The sequence below is a fragment of the Bombus fervidus genome, chromosome 2 (assembly GCF_041682495.2).
Source record: "Bombus fervidus isolate BK054 chromosome 2, iyBomFerv1, whole genome shotgun sequence".
NCBI lineage: Eukaryota > Metazoa > Arthropoda > Insecta > Hymenoptera > Apidae > Bombus > Bombus fervidus.
In genome coordinates this window covers 9588892-9611155 of record NC_091518.1, presented here as the reverse complement: position 1 = coordinate 9611155, position 22264 = coordinate 9588892, and the positions used below count along the sequence as shown (strand labels likewise).

Genomic DNA, 22264 nt, shown 5'->3' with positions numbered 1-22264 from the left:
ATGCCGGCTATTTTCAGTGTAATTTTTATAGCTTCAACTTGCATTATATGCCGCTTAGATCTGAGTAAAATATATGATTAAATCTGTTGGAATATTTATCTTAAAATATATAGTTCGCTGATAAACTAGTATATAGCGCAACGATATAAAACCAAGAATAATATTCAGAACGTGTGTTTTTGGTATTTTTGGTTACTAATTTAGTTACTACTACTAATAATAATATTAATAAAGAAAAGATGTATAATAATAATAATAAAGAATATTACCTCTAATGATCTAAACACCAAGTATTTGATTCTTCTTCGCTCTTTTCACGTCTTCATCTTCAAATCCTCACCCCACTGTTATTTCCAAAATCATTTCACTTCATCAACCATTTTTCAATTATCCCCTTCGATAAATCGCATGAAGGTTCTTTAAAAGCGATTAAATTTTCGCAGTTTGAAAAGATGGGGAGAGTCGCGAATCTGGAGTGAACTAAGGGGGTGGCGCTCGACACTTTCGTTGTCGTGGCTCGTTACGGCTGCAGAAACGGTGGGAGTTTTGCCGCCCTGGTAGTTGGCTGCCGCCGTCGGCGGAGATTAATTAACTAGATAACGGTCGGTGGCTGCGAGGGAACGTTGGAAAAGGAGGTTCGACGAGAGGGAGTGGAAGAGCGAGACGGAAAATGCTCGTGGGGGTGCGTGGCCACGGTGCAGAAATCCCATGGCTACCGATGGCCTCAAGACGCCTCGTAATGGAGAGTTGCTTTTGAAGATTTTGGAATGTGATGATTTTCCGTACTATTTGTCCATAATTAATTTAGACATTGTGAATATTGTAGTACATATATAATTTAAATGCTTCTATTAATTATCTGGAATATACATCTTGTTAAATCAGACCTAATCCACTCTATCTATACTAAACATTATACTAACACTATAGCTCATTGTGTATATTTTTCTGAACCTAACTAATTAGTGCGTCATCTTATATACAATACGCTTCATGTTTCTAACAAAAAGGTAAACGATTCTATAATGCAGTATGTGATATATTACATACTTTCAATCACATTCCAAACAATAATACAAACAGATCAAAGTATACTAAAACATCAATCCTAACTGATACTTCTAGTGTTATATCGTAAAATATAATCGATGTATACACATGTAGGTATCCTTGGTTTGTTCGTAACAATACAGAGAAACCGATAGGGAAAAGGGGAGGAGGTAGAATCGCACGGGCATCGGTAGTCATGACGGGGGTTTCAGAGTCGGACGGTGGACTTGGCGTATATCGACTGTGTCGCCTCATCTACAAGTCAATCAGGCTCGCGTGCCAGCGACTCGTGAAGGCGGTTCGGTACACGTAAGTAAGTGGCCGACCGGCCAGCCGGTGCAATACATATACCTGCGGCCGCTGTCCAATACGAGCGTCGACACGGCCACCTTTATGCCGGGTATGCAAGTATAATGCGCCGCTGCATATATGAATGCTTATGGTAATCCGCGCGCGGCACCAGCCTCGTTTCGACGTTGGCCCGGATGCCTGCTAGATAGAGCACGGCCCCTGTCTATTGTTATCGGTCGTTCTCTGCGTGCACCCGACGCCGCTTTTCCTATGTCCATAAGGTTTGACAGCCAATTCTTGATTCTTATGTTTCCTATAGATATAGATTTTGTGCTAGTTTTGGAAGAGAGAATATTCGAAAAGCGTTGAATTATTGATTTTTTGAAAGAGACGATGCATTTTATTAATTGTAAGCAGTCTTAACCTTAACTTTAAACCTAACCTTTTAGTCCAAAATTACAAATTGGTTGTATTCGCAACAGCTAATGTAAAATTACGTCGTATTGTAAAATACTGCAAAAATAATATCTCAATAGAATCTTTAAGGACATATAGATTTCTTAAATTTAATTTATTTTTAAATATTTGTAACTTAAATATTTTACTTTACGGACTCACCTTTCAAACCTTCAAACAATTACAAATAAAACGATACCAATTTCAATCTCCATTTCCACATACACCACGTATCAAGATAAAGCCCGTTCGAAATGCTTAATAAATAGCCCGAACCAGTCAGACCATTTTATTCTTCTCCAGGTGAGGCAACCACGACAGATTCTAGATTGATTTAGCCGGAAAGCTGAGGATGGATTCTAACCGGTGACTCAGTGGATCGATGTCAGTGTGAATCGTGGTCGAAACCATGGATGAAGCACATGATTCGACCCCATGGCTTGAACCTACCGATGGCAGCCTGTCTGTGAGTATAGACGAGCGATCATATCGGGTCGTTAACTGATATTAATAGCAGGGCGCGGTGAACTCGCTCGTACTGCCTCTGTCTGTCACGTTCTGTCGCTCTTTTGGCCGGGCACTCTGTGCTGTCCTACCTAAGGGACCCTTTGCCCTAATTGTAACAAATTAAATCACGCGATATCGACGATTCCCTCGGGTGAAATCTACGCGCGGCAGAAGCGTGCCGCGATTGTGCACGCCTTTTCAACGCTCTAATCTATTCTCGTCGGACCATTGTTTCCAATTAAAGGGTCCCAGATTTACGCTCAACTACGGGCCATACTTCAGGCTTAGTTACTCGAGATTAGTACGAGATGCAGATCTGTAACATAGGTTCGTTTAGGTTTGTGATTGTTATACGCTCGTATTGTATTTGAGTGAAAATTAGAATTAGAAGATTATAAAGTTTGAGGGACTTTAGTAACTAATATTAAGCCATGTTAAGTCATGTGTCTTGAAGATTTTGGTTTTTATTAAATTTTGAATAGAATTATAGATAGAGGTTTCTTGTACAATAATTGTATTAATAATTCTTAAAGTTAATAGTTATTAAATAATTATTGTACAAGCTTCAGCTTCGAGAAATTGGTTTTTCAATCAATAAACTGATATTGTTTTTCTATGATGATTTAGTCTATTTTATATTCTGGAATTCAGTTTGTACCTATCTAACCTAACCTAACCTCTATCTGTATCACTCAAGATCCAAGAATCTGACGAGTGCTATTCAAGACTTAACAATTCCAATTAAGAACGTTCAAAATTAATAAATAATTTGTAAATATCTTACTTTGAGAACAATGATAAAAATTGTATAACTCTATCTGTTTTCCCCGCTTTTTCAGATTTTTAGCAGGTACGGTGAACCTTCTGCGAAGCAACCGAGAGAAATCTTCCTCCAGAACGTTGGGCTGGATTTATAAGCATGCGAATAAACTCTTTTTAATATGCAGCACTAACCTGTTGAATGCATTGTGTTCGTGACAAGCAGTGATTACATTTGTTCTCTCGAGTTAGATACATTTTTTATCATTTCAACGATCGTGTTACCGATGATAACCGCGTTAACCGCTGCTTGGTATCGTTGTAGATCAAGGGTGCTTTAATATATTACTTTCTGGTCTCGCGGCTAACTCGATGAAAACCGACCAGAAAGAACAATGAAAGGGAAGCCAGAAAATTTGTTGCAGTAACTGATTCTCCTCGTAAAAATTCCTTTTGTATCTGAATAAAAATATTCAAGCAGCCCATACTTTTCCTATATTTCTTACTAAATCACCAAAAATTAACCATCTTCACTCTACGTGTGTGGCAACAGAAATAAATTTATGTTCTTACTCTCTTTCACTTTTAAAAATCCTTCTAAATGTAAAGTTAAAAGCTGAAAAAGCTAACAACGTGATTCTTTAATATATTCTCTGATACAAATAAGAGCAAAGGCACTTCCTTTATTCTCCAAATTCCTTAATAACTCTTTACCCTAATACTTAGCAACAATCTATGTAAATATTAGTAAAAAGTGTATTATATTTTTCCATAGAAACAAGAACAAAAAGAAGCAAACACAAGTACTTCAATTCGCCGATAACTCTTGACTTTAATTCCTGATAAAGATCTGTATAAACATTCTTACAACTCCAAAAATATATAGGCTACTATTAATATTTAAATATTTTTTCTAATTCTTTCAAGTCTAAAAATATATCAAAATAAATCTAAAGATAATGTATACCAATATTTAAATAACTGTTTCACATTTTCCAAGTTTCCGACTATTTCTTATCCCTAACAAGAGCCTATCTATCAACCAATAAAAAGAAAATGGAAAAAAGAGGGAAGGAGAACTAAAGTGCAAGGATTTCGATGCGTGGTACGACAAGGAAAAGGGAAGAAACTCGGGAAAACTAAAAAGAATGGTAACAGAGACGACTTTTGATATTTCCTGGCTTTACCATTAGCCAGACACAGTCCTCTAGTCGGTGAGGGTAGCACGGTGGATGCGGGGAAAGCCTCAGGAAGCTCTAACTCACGGGCAAAGGGGCAACCCACACCGTTCACCCGAGCCAGCCCCTGCCATTAACATTAACCGAGCACATACAGGGTGTTTGCAATGGCATTATCGATCGGTCCGGTGAAAAAAGACCAGCGAATCGAGCACTTTGTACGATACGTGCAGGAAACGCCTAGTTTACATTCACGAAACCCGGCTAAATGCCGATAGACTCGTTTTCGGCCTCTATCCACCGTACCCGGCCCGTTCGTGATTGCCGACAACAATACGGATCATCCTGATTCAGAGAGAAAGAGAGAGAGAGAGAGAGAGAGAGAGAGAACATTTTCGACCTGAACTGATTATCCTTCGGATTCTCATGGAAGAGGAAGACTCTATTTTGGGCGCTTGCAGAATTCTATTGCCAACCAAAGGTGATTTGGTTTGAGTGCTATCTTGTTCTTGGTATCAGCGTAGAAGAATATGGAAGAGACCTTTTTGTTGGTTGAATGATTTCTGGATGAAATGTTGGAAGTGAGTAATTTATTATTTTAAATAGAATAAATATTTTGTTCTAAATAGAAGAAAAAGATTCTATCTATGGAGTTCTTCAAATTATTTTTTGCCTGGTTAAGTGATTCTTGAAATAAGTACTGGGATGATGATGATTCTTTTATGTCTTTAGAGAGAAAATTCATTATATTATGTACGAGATAAATATTTTCTTCCAAACGTAACAGTGGCCTTAAAAAGAAATGGGGAATCTAAGTGGGTTGTTTATCCTCCAGGTTTGTCTTAAGTAATGACACGATATTGAAATGACACGATATTCTGAATGAGATAAACGCCTTATTCGCCATAATTAAATAAGATGGTACCACGAAAGTAAAGAATAAGTTGTTAAAAAATTTAACAAATAAAGTCATGAGGAAACTTTTATCGCCGTTCTTTATCAATTCTCATATTCTACAGCAATTTTCAACCCTATTTGCAGTACCGCACAGACGCACAATCTCTAAACCAAACGCAACCCAATAATCCTCCAAACCTCTGCAATTTCGCAAAAAAAGAAATAAAGTTTCCTTATTATTTGCCTAGTGATTCGTGAATAATCGATTAAAGCGATCATCGTTAAGAATCAGTCTCAGATCGAGCAGTTCTTCTCCGTTTCAACGACTATCCCCCTTGGCCAGTTCGTTTCCGGTGGAAATCACGAACCATGTCTAGTCGTGGCTCGTTGTTCATGCGTGAAGCCTCCAATCGTGAAGCAAGGAACGGTGTCAATCGTGCGAGAAACATCGAATCTTTTGTGTCCTGATCGATGAGAGCGTTTTCGTGTCCGGACCACGGTGGATCCGTGCTACTTCCGGTCGCGGCCATCGTCAATCGTTTCCACGTATAATCGGCTATGCACGGTGTGCGGCTCGTCTCACTTTCAGTCGCGATTATTGGATCCACTGAATCTATGTACGGATAAAAGTTATAAGAAGTGAGATATGGTGTAACAAAGGAGAGAGGAGATATTTTGAGATAAAGGTAGATGGGGGTTGATAAAGCCATGTTCTCCTTGTTGAAAGAGGTAAGGTGATTTGGGGATGTTGAAGAAAGTTGGTTGAGTGCAAGTCCGTGCATAAAATTGGTTCTACGTTATTAGGTTCCAGGCCTGTGAATCTGTGAAGAAAATAAGAATGTTATTAGGTGAATAGGCATTGGGAAGAAATAGAAGAAAGATCTACGGCTAGGACTGTTTAAAGTTTAAAGAGACAGTTCATACCTATGTATAATTTTCTTAAAACCAAATTGAGATCAGCAACAAACATTTGCAACTTATAATCTGATTTAGATCCGAAGAACTGCGAGAAACAATAGGACCGGATTTTCTATAGCGTAGTAATGCGATCTTGAAAATGAGAGGCCGATAACAATAACACGTGAATTCGCGTTGATCGCTACGGTTAACGAATAGGACGATAACGATACATGGTTATCGACGATATGTTGGAACATATACCGGCGGCTGGCCGCCAGCACCCTTTGGAAACTGTGCCCTGGCCACGTGTCCGACGTGTCGCGCCCCCGTTGTTACTGCATGCCGTAGATCAGATAATTTTCGTACAAGCAGATACCCGGTGGAAGGGCGGGAACGTATACGCCATGACCTTGCATAAAGATCACGAGATAACATTGATATATTAATCGAATTTACTATTTATCCTGGGAATGTTATTAGCTCTATGAAATCTCTCTGTTCATGGGCATTGCTCTCTTTTAGTTCTGGTTTAGAATTGTCATTATAGTATTATTATTGTATGGCTAAATTTATGGAAATAAGTAGATTAGTTTTCTTAGCATTTGATATCTCTCTTGACAATTATTCTTTGGTTAAAATATTAATTTAAAGAGAAAAGATTAATCTATCTTTAATCTAGGTGCAATAACAAGTAAAGTATAATCCAGTTGTGTCGCATAAAGATTAGCAGATAATGTTTAATTATTCATAAAAACAATCTGTTATTTTGGAAATGTTACTAGCTAGATGGGGCATATAATGGTTTATAGGTATTATTCTTACCTAACTATGATCTAGAATAATTTAGGATATTACTTTATCTAAGTTGGATTTAAAATAATTTTAATCCCACGCTTACTCAAAATTCCATATTTAAATCTAACATCATTTCCAATCAATGCACTTAACTGAAGCTACAAAGAAATAGATGTTGTTCTTACCACATCCTCTTATTTTAGAGCGTTGAAAGATTTAAGTGGATAAATCCCCGCGAATCGGAGGTGAAAGACATTTAGTTGGAAATATTGGATTATTATAAAGGCCCATTACGGAGTACAATTGAAAGCTCAATGTTCTCGTCATCTTGAACCTATGCCAAAGTCCCGTGACCGCTGCACGCCAAACTTCGAGCTCTTGTGTGCAACAATTTTCGTTCTGTTTTGCTTGAAAACCCTCCTCCTTCCTTTTTCATTAACTTCTTTAGTCGCTATAAAGATATCAACATATCGATTCCAATTTAAATTTAATCACATCAAGAAGAACTAGCAATTTCCTCAATTTTCTCATCAAGTAGCAAATATAATAGATACAATATTAAAAATAAAAAAGTATCACAAAACATTGCAATGTTGTATAATTCTAATCTTTGCCAAAGACCATCGTAGAATATCCAACAAACAGTATTTATAGTTTCCCTTTATCCTTAGACGATTTTTGTTAAGTATTAAGCATGGACCGTAATTATGGAAGTCGTTCCGGTTTTTTATCCTAATATTTCTGCTTTGCGTTCGAGGAACTTCACCGTCTATCGGGCTTTTACTACCGTGTATTAGATCTAAAATACCAACATAAAATATTCGAGCCAATAATATAGTATTACATTATGATATTAAAATTAATTACTTTCTTTTGTTCAATGAATTTTTCATTTTTCATTTCATCATATTTAACATGGAAAATTCGGAGTAAAATAAATCCGGAGATCAATGAAAGATCCTTGTCCGTATTTGTCCCTATTCAGAAAGGTTAAAGGATATAAATTCAATACATTTCAACTTTTTTAAACAAAATATTCATCTGTGAATGTATCCGTAACCATATCTTAAAAAATTGTGTCTAATTAAATTTTGCGAATTTCATGACAATAGTTTCTTTTAAAAAGTATTTAGAGGGCCATTCGAAGACGTCCAACAGCCAAAAAAGGTAACTGAAAGCCAAAACGCAACACCTCCGAAGATTGAGAAACTCTTAAGAGACTGATCACCCCAACGAAGACGTTATTGTAAATCCAACGAATCCAAAAAAGAAAAAAAACAATAGATATACGATGGAAAAAGTGAAATTGAGCTCCTGACAAAGTGCAACAAAGACAGTGATATACGCCAAACAAATATGAGAGACAAGGACGTAGAACATAGTAGTAGAAACAGGTTAGATAAGGACAAACAGAGAGACAGAGCGAGAGAGAGAGAGAGATAGAGAGAGTGAGAGGGACAGGCAGGAAGGGAGAGGAAAGATCCACCCTGGTGGATGATCCCGCCTCTAAGGAGCCGCTTCATGCCAGAGCCGGGCATGAGGGGGTTAGCAACCAACCCTCCTACCTCCTCCACCGCCATCTCCACCCTCTCTCCCGGCGTCCCGGCGCAGGCTCCGATACACAGCCAATCGTCGGACCGCGACTGATAACGACGCTGCCAAATGTGCGTCCGTCGCATCGCGGCCGAGTTCGCCACGGTGGTCCACGCGTTTCTCGCAGCCTCGTTACATCCTCCGGGGTTGTAATCCGCTCGGATAGCCGGCTATCGGCCATCGTACGCCGGTTCATTTGGTTGTTAAGTCTGTTTCACCTGTCTGCTTTAGTTGAAGCTACGGCTTCCTTTAGATTTTATTTTATGTATCGTTGGATCTCTCTGCTATCATTCAATCCGCGTGTTCATCCAATGTTGCTGACTTCCTGGTTTGGTTCTCCTCGTTGAAGTTTTCTTCTCATTGAAGGATACTTGAAAGAGAAACGAGGTTTTAGTATTGGGTGAAGTATATATAGAGCGTGGTTGGGATTTTATTGCAAGTGAGGAGGTGAAGGTTTGAGACTCGGTTTGAGCTACCTGGTGCGAAAGACGAACTGGATTTGACGGTGCTGGATAAGGCTACACGCAGGACCCCGCATTGACGGTGAGTTAGATCTCATTTTGGACTTTTCAGTTGATTGTGATTGCATATATCATTGTACCTATGATATGAAAACTGTAATATAAAAACAACTTAGTAAGCAATGTAGTAAGTAAGAGTTTGGAATATTTTTAATCAAAATAAGAGTACTATTTATGTAGTTTGAGAGTTAATGATTCTGTAGTTGTAATTGTATAAGAATAATGTACTAAATAGTATAGCAAGTAAGGATGTTGTAGAAAATTGTAATTAATAGTATAGGAAATAAGAGCTTAAAACAACTCTGAAATAAATGCCCTGATAGCTCGGAAGTCAATGACTTTACGATGACTGAGTTTTATCTGCCTGCTTTGCCTTGGAGTTAGGCTTATTTTGACAATAACAAAAAACCGGCGAAGTGCCGGTTTCCATATTAACATAATGAACAAAAGATCCTGTTGTAGCAAATACATTATACATTATGGTATTAATTTTATAATAAAACATTTAAGTATAGAAATAATGATAACACAATCTCGGACGCTAATAAACAATGTTCCATTAATATATAACGCATATAATGATTATTAAGTCTAAGTCAAATGCAATAGTTACAAGATCATGAGATTTGTATAAATCATTTTATCGTTACACTCATACATATAGCCAGACAGAGTGTAATATCGCTTCCACCATTCCTGAAAAATAACTACAATGATTTAGAGGCGTACAGTAGTGGAACTATCCGAACATTTATCGCCTCGTGGGCGAATTTCCGATAACCGCTGAATAAAAATCGGCACGTTTATTATTCCCGATTCTTTCCCACGGGTTTTACCGGTTCGCGTTTATGATATACACTGTGTACACCCTCGTGAACACCAGCCTCACCTGTCTGCACGCATGTTTCGCGTATTAACCGCTCCGGCGTGTATCTTCAACGCTAAATTACCGCCCACGTTCGCAATTTTTCCTGCCGTCTCTTTTATTGGCCCGCATTCTACACCACGTTGTTATTCATTTTTTTAACGCCTCGTAAATTCTACAAATCCTCCCCCATTTGTCTCTCTTGTATCATCGTTTTTTGTTGCGTGTCATAATATCTCTTATGCAAGATTTCTTAACCTATTAAAGATCACTTAAGGCAACATTTCATTCAATCATTTACATTCCGACTGTAAAAAGAAATTCTAAAAATCCACTTAATATTTTTTTCATTATTATTTCATGCATCTAGATTCTATAATTTAAAGTTAAAATTTAAAATTTTAAGTTAGCCTTTAATTGGTTACATCCATTTTTGTCTTTGTTCTTCTTTTCTCTTTGCTGTTTAATTCGTAAATTTCTATTGCACCAAATAAGAAGAATTCAAGACTACTTACTCGAGACTATCGTTAAATAGGTGTTCTTGTTTTCTGCGGGGTTGTGTTCACTGGTTATCGTTTGGCTCTATTTTCGTCGTTAAAGAATTCCTGTTTTTAGAGGAAGAGCGCCTCGTTCAGGTAATATCCATGTTTTCCTCGCTGTCCTCTCTTTTCATCGATGAACTTTGTCATGTATTAAGCATGGATCGTGATCATGGAAGTCGTTCCGGTTTTTATCGCTGTACTAGTATTTCTGCTTTTCTCGTCTGAAAAACGTCATTGCCCCTTGGACTTTGTATTTTGCATATTAGAAGAGAAATATCGAGATAGAATATGTATATCGAGTCAAGCGCATAGCATTATGCCTTGGTATTAATGTTAATTATATTCTTCTCTTTTTCTTGCTCACCTCCTGTTGTGTAATAAATGGGAGACTTTTTGTGCGATTGTATTTAATATTATACAGCGAATCTCAGGATTAATTTTAAATGGTTAATAATCATCGTTAACTTTCTTTTATGTTTATTATGGAATCATAAGAAAGAATACATGTATAATTAAGGAAAATATTACTGGAAATCTTAGGATTCTATGTATTACTTCCGTAAAATTAATTTGCAGTATAAAGATAAAACTTCTCATATTACTGGACACATAACACAAATTATTGGAATGTAGCAATTCCCCCATTTTTTAAGTCTAATTGCAAACAAGAAACCATTATCAAATGAGTGTTCTTTTTAAAGAATATCAAATATGGAAAACCAGTGAACACAATGAACATTATTCTTGTCTCTTTGTTTCAAAGAAATTCAATCTATGGTAATCATAAATCAGTCAAAAACAAAAAACTAATTTGCTTCACCTAAACTCTATATCTTACCAAGTTCCAACAATCATGAATTATATATCTATAAAAATCATATATATATATATATATGTATTAATTTCTTTTCATCTATATTGTCATTAAAACAGTACTTTACCTAACAGAAGAATCCAGAATTCTTCCTTTTTTTCAAATAAATTCAATATCCAACAACCATAGACCATATGTCAAACCACAATAGAATATCAATCACCAGACATTACAAGCAACAAGGCAAATTCTATCTAAAATAGAACAATTTGCCTATCTTTCTCCTTTGCAAAAATGTCCAATCTTTAATAACCATAAATCAGACCTCAGTTTGATTCTAAGACTTTATTGAAAGATCAAATACCAATTTTACCTAGTCACCAAGAAACCATCATGCAATTCTTTCTAACCCATCATTAGACAGCACCAACAGCAAGAAACAATCTATAAAAGTATATATCTAATACCTGCACCTAAAAAAGGACACAACCAAACATTCTCTTTTTAAACATAATCATTAATACAGTATCAAATACCAATCTTCAATAACAATACCAAGTATGGTAGTAATGATTAGTAAATCATTAGACTTACAAGAAACCAAGCAAACTATCATGTAATTACCTGTTCATCAAAAGAGCGCTCAACCTAAAACAGAGTGAATCCAGCATCCGTCCTACGATTCCATTGCACACAAGCAAAACCAAACAGACCATCATCGAATCATCCGGTAAGAAAACGCAGCAAGGTAGACGCATGTATCGTTTTCTCCCTCTTTCGTATTGAAAGTACGCGCGGTCGCATCGTCCGCGACACAGTGCATTTAAATAGTGTGTGTAGGTACATGCGAGAGAGAGTTTAGACGAGGTAGGCAGAGGGGTTTCCGGCGAGCGTTAACAGAGTAACAGAGTGATGTAATGAGGCCCGGAAGCAGGCAATTTGCTGGCCGCGGCGGCCGCAGTTGCGCGAGACAACCTGCCCGGAGTACCTTCTTCTTGATATCAGGTCCAGCCTCTTCACCAACCGATATCCGACAATCCTGTGTCGCCACTGATCAATCCAGACGGCGCACGTGCCGTATCCATAGTGATCCCGCCAATCCTTTACGAAATCTTCGATCGAAAGATCGATCGGTCTATTGTTTACATTAAATACTTTAGTGAAATTTTACAACGTTTCTCCAACGATGATTCGTCGCTCCTGTGTTTCTCTTATCAAGTTCTGTCGTTGAAACACAACGTCCTACAAACGTACAAGAGATTAGTGTGATACTGATTAGAGGTTAAGAAGATAGAAACACAAGATAGTCGAATGTAAGAAGAGTATGGAGCTACGTCTACGTTTAGAGAAGATTTATACATACCCAATGTTTATCGCTATTATTTTGGTGCGAAAGATGTCAAATGATTCGTAAATCTGTGCCCTAGGATAAGTCTTACATTATTGTCATCTGTTCGGGAATGAGCTCAATATTGTTATTCCAGAAACATAATATGCACTATGTATTAATAGTATGTGTGCAATAACAATATATGCGTAATAGTGTATAGTAATATAAAAATTTGTTTTTAACGGGAAGATATAGATATATACAGACAAATCATACGAACTTTCCTGGCATTAGTTACTATCTGATATTGAAAGTTCACTGGATAAAACTCCATGGGATTAACTAGTGTTGTTATTCCTAAAACGTATAGTATACATATGTATAGATAATATATGCATAATAGGATTATACGTATGCTGATATATAATGCTATAAAAATCTGTTTTCAACGAGGAGATTTATAGTAGATGCATAATATTATATGCATATAGAAGGATCATATGAATTTTCCTCATATCAATTGCTATTTAGTATTGAGGATTAACTGGATGGGACGCGGAAACCGTATACTTGCGGCCCGCCGGAGGTGCATCGTGATTATGTGACAGTTTTGTGAACGTGATTAAATTGACCTCGATACATTGTGGACATCCGTGCGGTGCGTTTAATTCCGAACTGTGTTTTCGCTGCTTTCCACTCAATTCATCGTTTTCGATGACACCTACGAATTTATAAAAAAAAAAGAAAAAAACGATGTTTCGTGTAAAACCTGATTAGATCTGGAAGAAATCATCGTTTCAAGTTGGAGGAAAAAGAAAGAGATTATATCTTTTTCTTTTCTTATCGAGAAGACGATCGATGGTCAGCGTGTACGGTGTGCAGCTCGCATTTTATCGTGGACATCGTCGCAGTGACAGCAGGTAAAACTCGCGTCCATTTTTCCTCTGGTCATTGTTCGTTTCCGGTTAGTCGAATAATTCACGTAACTCGTAGGAGGAAGTGACAGATGTCGTGGATACGTAGAGAACACAGAAAGAAGAATTTTGTTACTGGAAAAGATCTATATTTTTATATATACAGATAACTGTAAGAAGAAATATTATTTATCGTTTCCTTTTTGAAAGTTCTTTATTATTTTTATTGTGCATGATTTGTGATAAAGATGTATGATTTATGACGATTACGATGTACATATATATAAAACAGAGGAAAAGGGATCTTATTTGTGGAAGGAAGACATATTTTTACACAGAGAAAATTGTAAGGAGAAATGTTATTTATTTTTTCTCTTTTTAAATGTCTTTTTTTAAATTTTTGTTGGATTAATTTGAGATGGAGAGTGAAGATAACGTTCATGAAGATAACGATGCAAATGTCATTGTGGTATCACTTTCGGAATTCCGATGGAAGGCGATAAAGTTGGAGGCCGAGTCGATAAAATGTAGATCGGCCGGTAGATGCAACGCGGTAACCGCCTGCTCCTCTCTAAATTACGACAGATCGATTACGAGTTCCCGCTCGTTACGTGCACGTAATCTACCTCCAGTTAGCCGTTCGTTCGCGGCTATCTTCTCTGCCACCGGATTCTGAAGTCTCTCGGTGACTCTTCAAGATTTCCTATTTGTTGCAAGGTGCAAAGACATATTATATATTTTTGAATGTATTTTAGTCTTCAAAAATTAAATTCACAATCTTTTAGAAAAATTAATGCAGTATGTAAATTATAAATCATAGTAACTCAATATAGACTTCCAAAATATAATGATATTTTAAGAAAAATATAATACATTACACAATTTTAATTATTTCCTTTTAATACGTTTGAAGTTGCATTTTGGAAGTCTCTATCCAATTATTTTGTGATTTTTAAATCATTGGATGCTGTAAAAATATAGCATGTATCTGCATTCCTTTTTATAATGCTATGTTAGGTTTCAAAATTTACATTTAGATGCATTAAAATTTTCAAATTGCTGGGAAAATTTACAGTATATTAGCTATTCTTAAAGTTCTAAATCACTGAAAGATACAGAAATGTATATTATTTTTAATGTAATATTAGGTTTAAGAAATTTGCATTAAGTTGCATTGATATTTTCAAACGTATAAAATTAATATATGTATTAATAATACAGTACATTGTTGTTTAGGAATGCTATCAAAAAACAGCATCTTTCTTAATGGATTAGGATACGTTGATTGATTAATTGATCGAGATATCGTGCATGTTCGGAACGTCATTGCGGTGTCATGATCCGAGATAATCCGTAATGGATAGATCGTAGATATAGGATTTAGGTAACGATCTGTATAATCTATTAACAGACACCATTCTTGATGTGTAAGTTATCAATGATTCACGATGATTATCAAGCACAGAATTTCACTTAATTACTCGAAGATGATAATTATTAATTAAAACCATTAAAAAAAGATATTTATTCGATGATTCATCTATCGAACAATTTAATCTACCGATTAATCCTCTTCTTCTTCTTCTTATGAAAAAATTTTCAATTATTCTTTACCGATGATCTTTCCAAGTGCTTTATGTATTCTTATTTTTAATTACGTTTCTTGCGTGAGAAGACAAGTTCTGTGTAATAAGAGCAACAGCTGGTTTATAAGTAAGAAACTTTCATGCGCACATGCTCGTTCGATTTAATTCGATCGTGACTTTACCGGATGCTTTGAGGGTCCTTTAATGATCCTTAACGACACTGCTTACTGTAATACGCGAGTACTAGCGAAGAGTCACAGTAATCCATGCTCTGTTAATACTGTTGTCTATGGATTCTCTTCTTCCCTTTGTCATTTGTTGCCAAATTAAAAGAGATAGAATCTATATCATAGAGTATATCTTATTGTTAGTGAGAAATACTTAGAAGTCAATGAAAACTTGTTTATGTCATTTTTTTATTATTTACGTTGCTTTTCTATTGTTCACATTGCTCTTCTATTATTTACGTTCTTCAATTCTCTTATAATACTCTTCGCCATTTGTCTCATCTGTTAATATATATAAGTTAATATATTATAAGATTTTATAATATTATATTCATATGCCTTTATTTCTCATCTTGATGAAAATGATACTTTAAAATATCAGGTAGTAAAGCGACACTTTATCATATGAGAATAACAGAGTGCCAAGAACGATGTGGCGTAAATCAGCCCACTACTAGTTACCATAGAATAATGTTGTGTCCCATAAAAATTTGATTACACTCTTTCAAATTATAAAAACATATTGCGCCAGAGAATAATGTTATAATTTCATTAATCTGATTAAATAAAGTTAAAAGCAGAATTCGATTAATTTTTCAGGGGCTCTTTGGTGATGTACGACAGCGCTAGCTGTTCGTACGCAGGTGCGCTCGAATTAAAGGGAGCCTCCGGGGCCGGAGCCGCGGCCGCGGCCGCAGGAGTAACCGCGGCCGGTGTTAAGCAGGAGAATTGGCCGTACCGTGGCCTGACCTGCGGTAGCACCTTCCAGAGGCTCAAGGAGAGCGTCGACAAAGCAAAACAGGCGCTCGCCGACCGCGGTGGATATCTATCCGGTGCTTTCTCGCCGCCACCACGTGCCAATCCATCCGCCATTTCACCAACCGCGTCTATCACCGGTGAGTCTATCAAAAAGACCATGTAATGAAATGCTGTTTACTGTAATTAGATTGTGTTTGTTAATGTAGGTGGAAGATTGTATAGAGGATAACGAACGTGGAACAATATTTTGCTTTTTGGCATTGATAGTGGCAGTGCTTAAGTGAGATGCAATGAGAAGTTATAAGACCTTCTTAAAGATTTTTATTCTTAAAAATAAAGAAAGATTTTTGTAATTTGGATGCAGCTAAATTAGCCTGTTACAATGTAGAGATATTATAAATAATAATATTTGGTTTTGGATCTTGTTGGTTTGCTATAAAATATTGTTGATTGTGTTTGATACTACTGAAAGATCAAGTTATTATTAAGATTAGAGTAAGATTTTAAAGAAAGTTTTGTATGATAGAAGAACTGTACTTTTATGAAGTTTAGTTGTACAATTAATTTTTTTCTTGTTTATTTATGTTATTATCAGTGCCAAGAAGTAATAATATTATGGTTTTATATTTCATTCTGATAAAAGAACTAGGGATTGATAACTATGACAAATTTATTAATTCCAAAACAAAACTTACATAATGTGATGTGTGAGGAAGAGTCGAAGGAAAGATTAAGTAGGTTGTGTGATAGGATGATTTGATACACAGGTCTTGAGTTAAGGAGTTCAAAAGTGGATTGCTATTAAGAAAATGAAGAATTATCGAGGAACTCTATGGTATTTGGATTGGGTCGAATTGTACAATATCGCTGATAGGAAAAGAATTTGATAATCTTTGTGATTAAGAAAGTAATATTCTCTAGCACTTTAATAACTCTATTCTTCGTTTAATGAATCAATCCAGTAAATTATACCTGTATGTTTCATCAACGTATCGTGGCTTGGCAGAAGTCGCTGGAAATAAAATGGAAATACATAATCCGCGAATCGTATGTCGTCACGCGATTTCCTTTCTTTTGTCGATGATTGATATACACTCACTAGAACTCGGTAAGGTGGAAAAAAAGCATTTGAAAGTAAAATGAAACGAATATTGTTTTAGGCCTTATCTCGAAGCTTAACTTTTGCTTCTGCTCTGTACCACCTGTCTCGACACAAGCTTTCACGTACTCGATCGGGTTGCGTGTGCTTTTCCACGCGTACTTGCGTGACACACGATTAACATAGGAAACGTCGTTAACCAACCAAATGCAATTAGCTCGTAATACAATTTAATTACAGGATCGGTTAGTCTCTACCTGAGTTGAATGATAAATTTGTAAATGAACTGGATATAATAGCGTTATAGATAATTTAGCTTTTATGTGTAATGATAAAATAAAATATTCATATCCCTATTATCCGAGTCAATCTGAGGTAGATGATAAATTTGAAATATGATATTTATGAATAAAGTAGAATATTATAAACACTTTTCTATACTGATATTAAAAATTTGATAAATAAAATTATGTTAGCTATGCTGGTCAGTAGAATTGAAAAACTTGTTACGACTAGAAGATGTAGAGTTTTGTTCAAACGTGACTGCTTGCTCTGTGTGTATAGATATACATTTATATCATCGAAACTTTTGCAGAAGTTTCTATCGACTTATCAGCAATTATCAGAATATCACATATATCTAACACACGAAATTTAGTTATTTAGAACACTCACGCTTTTATATGCATATTCAAATAATTTTTGCCACTGAAATAATAACAAGTATGACTAATATTAGGAGCTAAAGGATAGCGAAACGTGAATGAGTCAGTGGCACACAATCGCTGGGAACTCGCAAGTCGTTAATGGTCATGGCAATTAAATCGAGTCACTTTTTTCATGAATTTCTCATGATTTCGAGATGAAGGATCTAATCGAACGCCACGATCTTGATGGAATCAACTTGTACCGTTTTTCTCACGTTATTTGTTCTAGATACATAAATAAAACTTCGCACCGGATGAATGTGATTAAGCGTTGCAATGAATGTGATTAATTGCTTAATTGCAATTAAAATTACAATATAATAAATGAGTAGTTTAATATATTAAAAAAAACTACTATAATTGAGAAACAATCAAACAAATAATATCGTTATAAAAAAACACAGACGCTAATTTCTCCAATACTATGGTGTCCAAATATTAATAAGCGTCATCGTAAGTACGTACAATTCTGTTTCAAACTGAATAAAAGTCCACACTTATTAATTTTAAATAGAACGTACATGTTCTTGGTAATTGTAAGAAAAGGAATGTATTATACAAAACCTATTATTTTTGTTCAACTTAATACGTAGTTTTGTATATGTATGTACACTACTGTGCATAAGTATTTAATTTAATTTAAATAAGTAATTATTACAAATATATAAAATATACTTGAAATGAAGCTCTGGCTTAATCTAATTCTCGCTTCTCATCTTATCTCAGGCAACCGTATACAGTTGGCAAATTTTGATGAAGACAATAATTGACATCAATCAGTATAGATAAAAGGATAATCCTTGAGAATGGACGAAAATCGTTGACAGGAAAAGATCAAAGTGACTTTAAGCGTACACGCAGTATGTTCGATATTGAGCTCCTGATTGCACTTCACGTTGCAAGCTCCTAAACGTTTATATGGATTTTCCGCAGTGTCAGTTATTCGTCAGAGATAAATATGAAACTCGGTCGAGCATAGCGTAGTCCCTGTTTCGTTTTTGCTTTAGTTGAACGTTTGATCGCAGTTACGCGTGAAGCGTCAAAATAGTTATACAGCGTATACATTATTAATCTTCCATGTCTTTTCTTTGTTTTCTCAGAAGCTTCGATTTACCGATTCATTAAAGACGTTCCGCAGCGCAAAACGCAGGAGAAAAGGGAGGAAAGCAAAGAACTATATATTCAAGTACTAAATAAATAAACAAAAAGAGGAAAATCTCGAGCGTGATAATTTGTCAGGCGAGTGGCGGCCGCGATACCGGCAGCCTGACTGTTGCTCTTCGTTGTCGCCGATTTCCGATTGTTTTTTTAAAGCGCCGGTCGCCGAGGACATTAATTACCCGGCCAGTGTAAATCACGTTATCTACCGCCCACGCCCCCTCTGCATAGAAGGGTGGAAACAGGGGTGAGACGAGTTGAAACCAGGCAGAGTAGAAGGGGTAGTAGAAGTAGAGAGGTTGCAACGGGTGCGTTGCACGAGGGCTGCACCGCTGCCAACTGAGCAAAACGGTCGTCGACTGCCGCTTCTCTCTCTCCATGGCCACACCAATATCCTGCTTGCTCCTCGGAAATTTATCGGCCAGCCGCTTGAAAACTTCACGCGCCAGAAAGGTTCCCCGTCTTTCTGCTCCGGTCGAGAAAATTTCGTGAAACGATTCGAGCAAACGAAAGGTTGTTATACGCAGGGAATCGTAATTTTTGATTGATTTTTATTGGAGGAACGGCTGAAAGATCGTGCAACGTATTATTATTATTTATTTATATATTTCATTTGAAGTAGTTTCGACTATCACGGTCGTTAGCGACTACTTCTGGCTGCGTAGATATCATGTATTTTTTAGAAGTTTTATTTAAGGTTTTCACCGATTTTCATTTGACGGAATATCACACGATATCGACAAGGTAGCAGGAATTATGCCGGTCCTTGTTTTATCATTAGAGAGTAATAAATCGTAGGGTGGTTTTATTGGGGGAAAGAGTGGAAACGGATTGAAAAAACGTATTGCGTTGTTATAGCGAATGTAATACGATTTGAGAAATCATGCGATTTTTCAGGCTATTATTCTGAAAAAGTTCTCTTTATCGTAGGAAAGGTTGGAAGGTTTCTGATAGGAGAAGGTTGATTGGGTGTTGACGAATGAATTATACTCCTCTTAAGGATTAGATACAATTTGAAAAATCTGCTCTTTTTAATTTGTTTTCTTAGTACGAGGAACTTTTTTTTTTATCGATAATAGAGATATAATGCTAATAAAGCAATAAAGAAGATAGCTTCTTGATCTTATCCTATGAATATTACATATCTTCTTGTTGATAAATCTCATCGACAGAGTAACTTATTACTATATCTAAGACAGGTTGCTTGTGTTTTTTCAAAGATAATATTTCTCAGTTGCTCTTGAGGCTGCAATTTCTGCGCGTTTCTATGTGTTCGCAAAAAAAGTAGATTACAATTAACTACGACTTCCTCCTTCGTGGAACAACTAATTGCGGACTTTTACAAAGCTGTAAATGTATACGTTCGTTAAACGAAAACATTTACACTATATACATTTTTATATATTATATTTATATTTATACACTTATATATTATATTTGCTATATATGTATATATACATGTCATACAACACATACGCAAATATCGTACCATTAACATATACATATCGTCTTGAAAATCATAGCATCCCGAAATGTTGATCAATTTGGAATTATGATTGGTTGGCCGGTTTCGAGCATCGTGTCGTCGAGTTGCCGAAAAATTTGAACGGGAGGACACATCTCGTGGTCGGTCCTCGGTGCAAGATGGTGGGTCGATGATGGCGGCGTAGTCGCGAAAATGTGGATGACAAGGGAGGAGGAGCGGTTAGGGGTTAGCCGGGAACGTATCCATGACGACCGACCGCCCCACGAATCGCCACCCTCCGAGATCCCGGATGCACCCCTCGACAACCCAGCATCCCTTCCATTTCTCTCTCTCTCTCTCTCTTTCTCTAACCCATGCAACCCTCTCTGCTCGCCCTCTGGTTGAATCCTCTATCTCGGGGGTTCCCAACCTTTCCACGAATGCGCATCGTCAAAATGAAAATCTAAATATTTTCGCTACTATTCAGAAAGAAATCTCTCGTATTCTGTAACGCGACCACTCGATATCACCTGACTATTCTATGTCGTGTATTACGTTAGCGTATGGGTATAGAGTATAGCAAGCAAGTCAACGCTCCTCGGAGATATCGAAGACCCTCGAATAAGATTTCACGAGTTAACAAACTTTCTAAATGAACGGTAGTAGCAACTTTCTAAGTAGCTGCTCGAGATGGCAAAAAGAATCTTAATCGCGAAGGTATATACAGGGAAATTGTAAACAAGGACCGTGAATCTCATCGTGACCCTTTGAATGTTTGGTTTAATTATTCGGTAGCTGGAAAAGATGTTTATACCCTTATCTTTCAGTGAAGCTGCTATCTTTTCTTTTTTATTGTTATTAATCCATATTTCGTATTTCATTCTTATAGTGCATGTTAAGGTTTGTATGAAAGCATGTACTGTCAAGCGATATGGCATTTAATATTCTTGGACTTAAGCAATTATATAATTAATTTCATAAATGCTTTAATAAGTACAGCGGTGTACAAATTCTTTTTGTAGCTACTATATATACAATTTCACCATCTTTCGCGTACCACCAATGATGCTACTGATTGAGAACCACTGGTCTATCTGTCCGTATCTACGTGGTGGTATGATGCTCGACTACTTAGATTTTAAGTTCGGACCATTTCGTGCCATGGATCTATATATATAACTATATATATATAAATCCATGTATACATATGTATTTTGTATAAAGTATATATACATGTATATGTGTGTTTATGTGTATATATAAAATATATATGTACAGGTTGGTAGGTACGTACGGTACCTGGCCATAACTCTGGCAGAGTTTCGCCGCTGCTGACAAAAGGGGAAATCCCTCGGTGAAATTGTAGCCGTGGTTTCTCTTCGCGAAAATTTACCGGCTTTTCTACGGTTAGGAAACTAGAAGGGAGGGATGAAAAGGAGTCGGAGATCGCGGTTCTGGATGATTTCAGAATTTTCGGCACAAGGTTTTAGAAGCGTTTCGTGTTGGAAATCGATTGGTTCGAATTTGCAATATTACGTCGAAGATTTGATGGGAAACAAACGGTCTTTTGTCGTCTTTTTGTCTCACGTTTTTTCATACCAGAGGTCACTACCACTTAACGTTCGTCGTACAAGTATCTACATATTAAGTTGGTTAGAACGTAGCATGTCGGAGTCTTGTCTTTGCAGTTACTAAAACACACAGACGCTTCCTGTGAAATTGATATTGATTTTCATTGAAATTGAAAGTCAATCGTGTATATTTATCTTCATTTACTTTCTCATCCGTATATAGTACATTTATTGTAATACGTGTTATGAACTGTTTGTTCTAGTATTTTCTTATGGTGGT

General features: G+C 36.4%; 1 protein-coding gene and 1 long non-coding RNA gene across 3 annotated transcripts in view; both read left to right on the top strand.

The window, feature by feature from the left end:
• Nucleotides 1-2293: 2293 nt before the first annotated feature.
• LOC139998169 (uncharacterized) lies at nt 2294-3597 on the top strand. The gene is made up of 3 exons (XR_011803200.1): nt 2294-2631; nt 3144-3310; nt 3389-3597. It is a non-coding gene; the product is annotated as an uncharacterized lncRNA (long non-coding RNA).
• A 4928-nt stretch (nt 3598-8525) lies between these two features.
• Ets65a (DNA-binding protein D-ETS-3) overlaps nt 8526-22264 on the top strand; it is a 66588-nt gene continuing 52849 nt past the window's right edge. Inside the window, exons 1-2 of one of the 2 annotated variants that reach the window (XM_072022515.1) lie at nt 8526-8969; nt 15826-16121. In XM_072022515.1, coding sequence (XP_071878616.1) covers nt 15839-16121 — 283 coding nt within the window. In that variant the 5' untranslated portion in view covers nt 8526-8969; nt 15826-15838. Of the gene's footprint in view, nt 8970-12140; nt 13419-15825; nt 16122-22264 lie in introns of those variants that run through there. The other variant, XM_072022514.1, reaches the window with a different exon arrangement.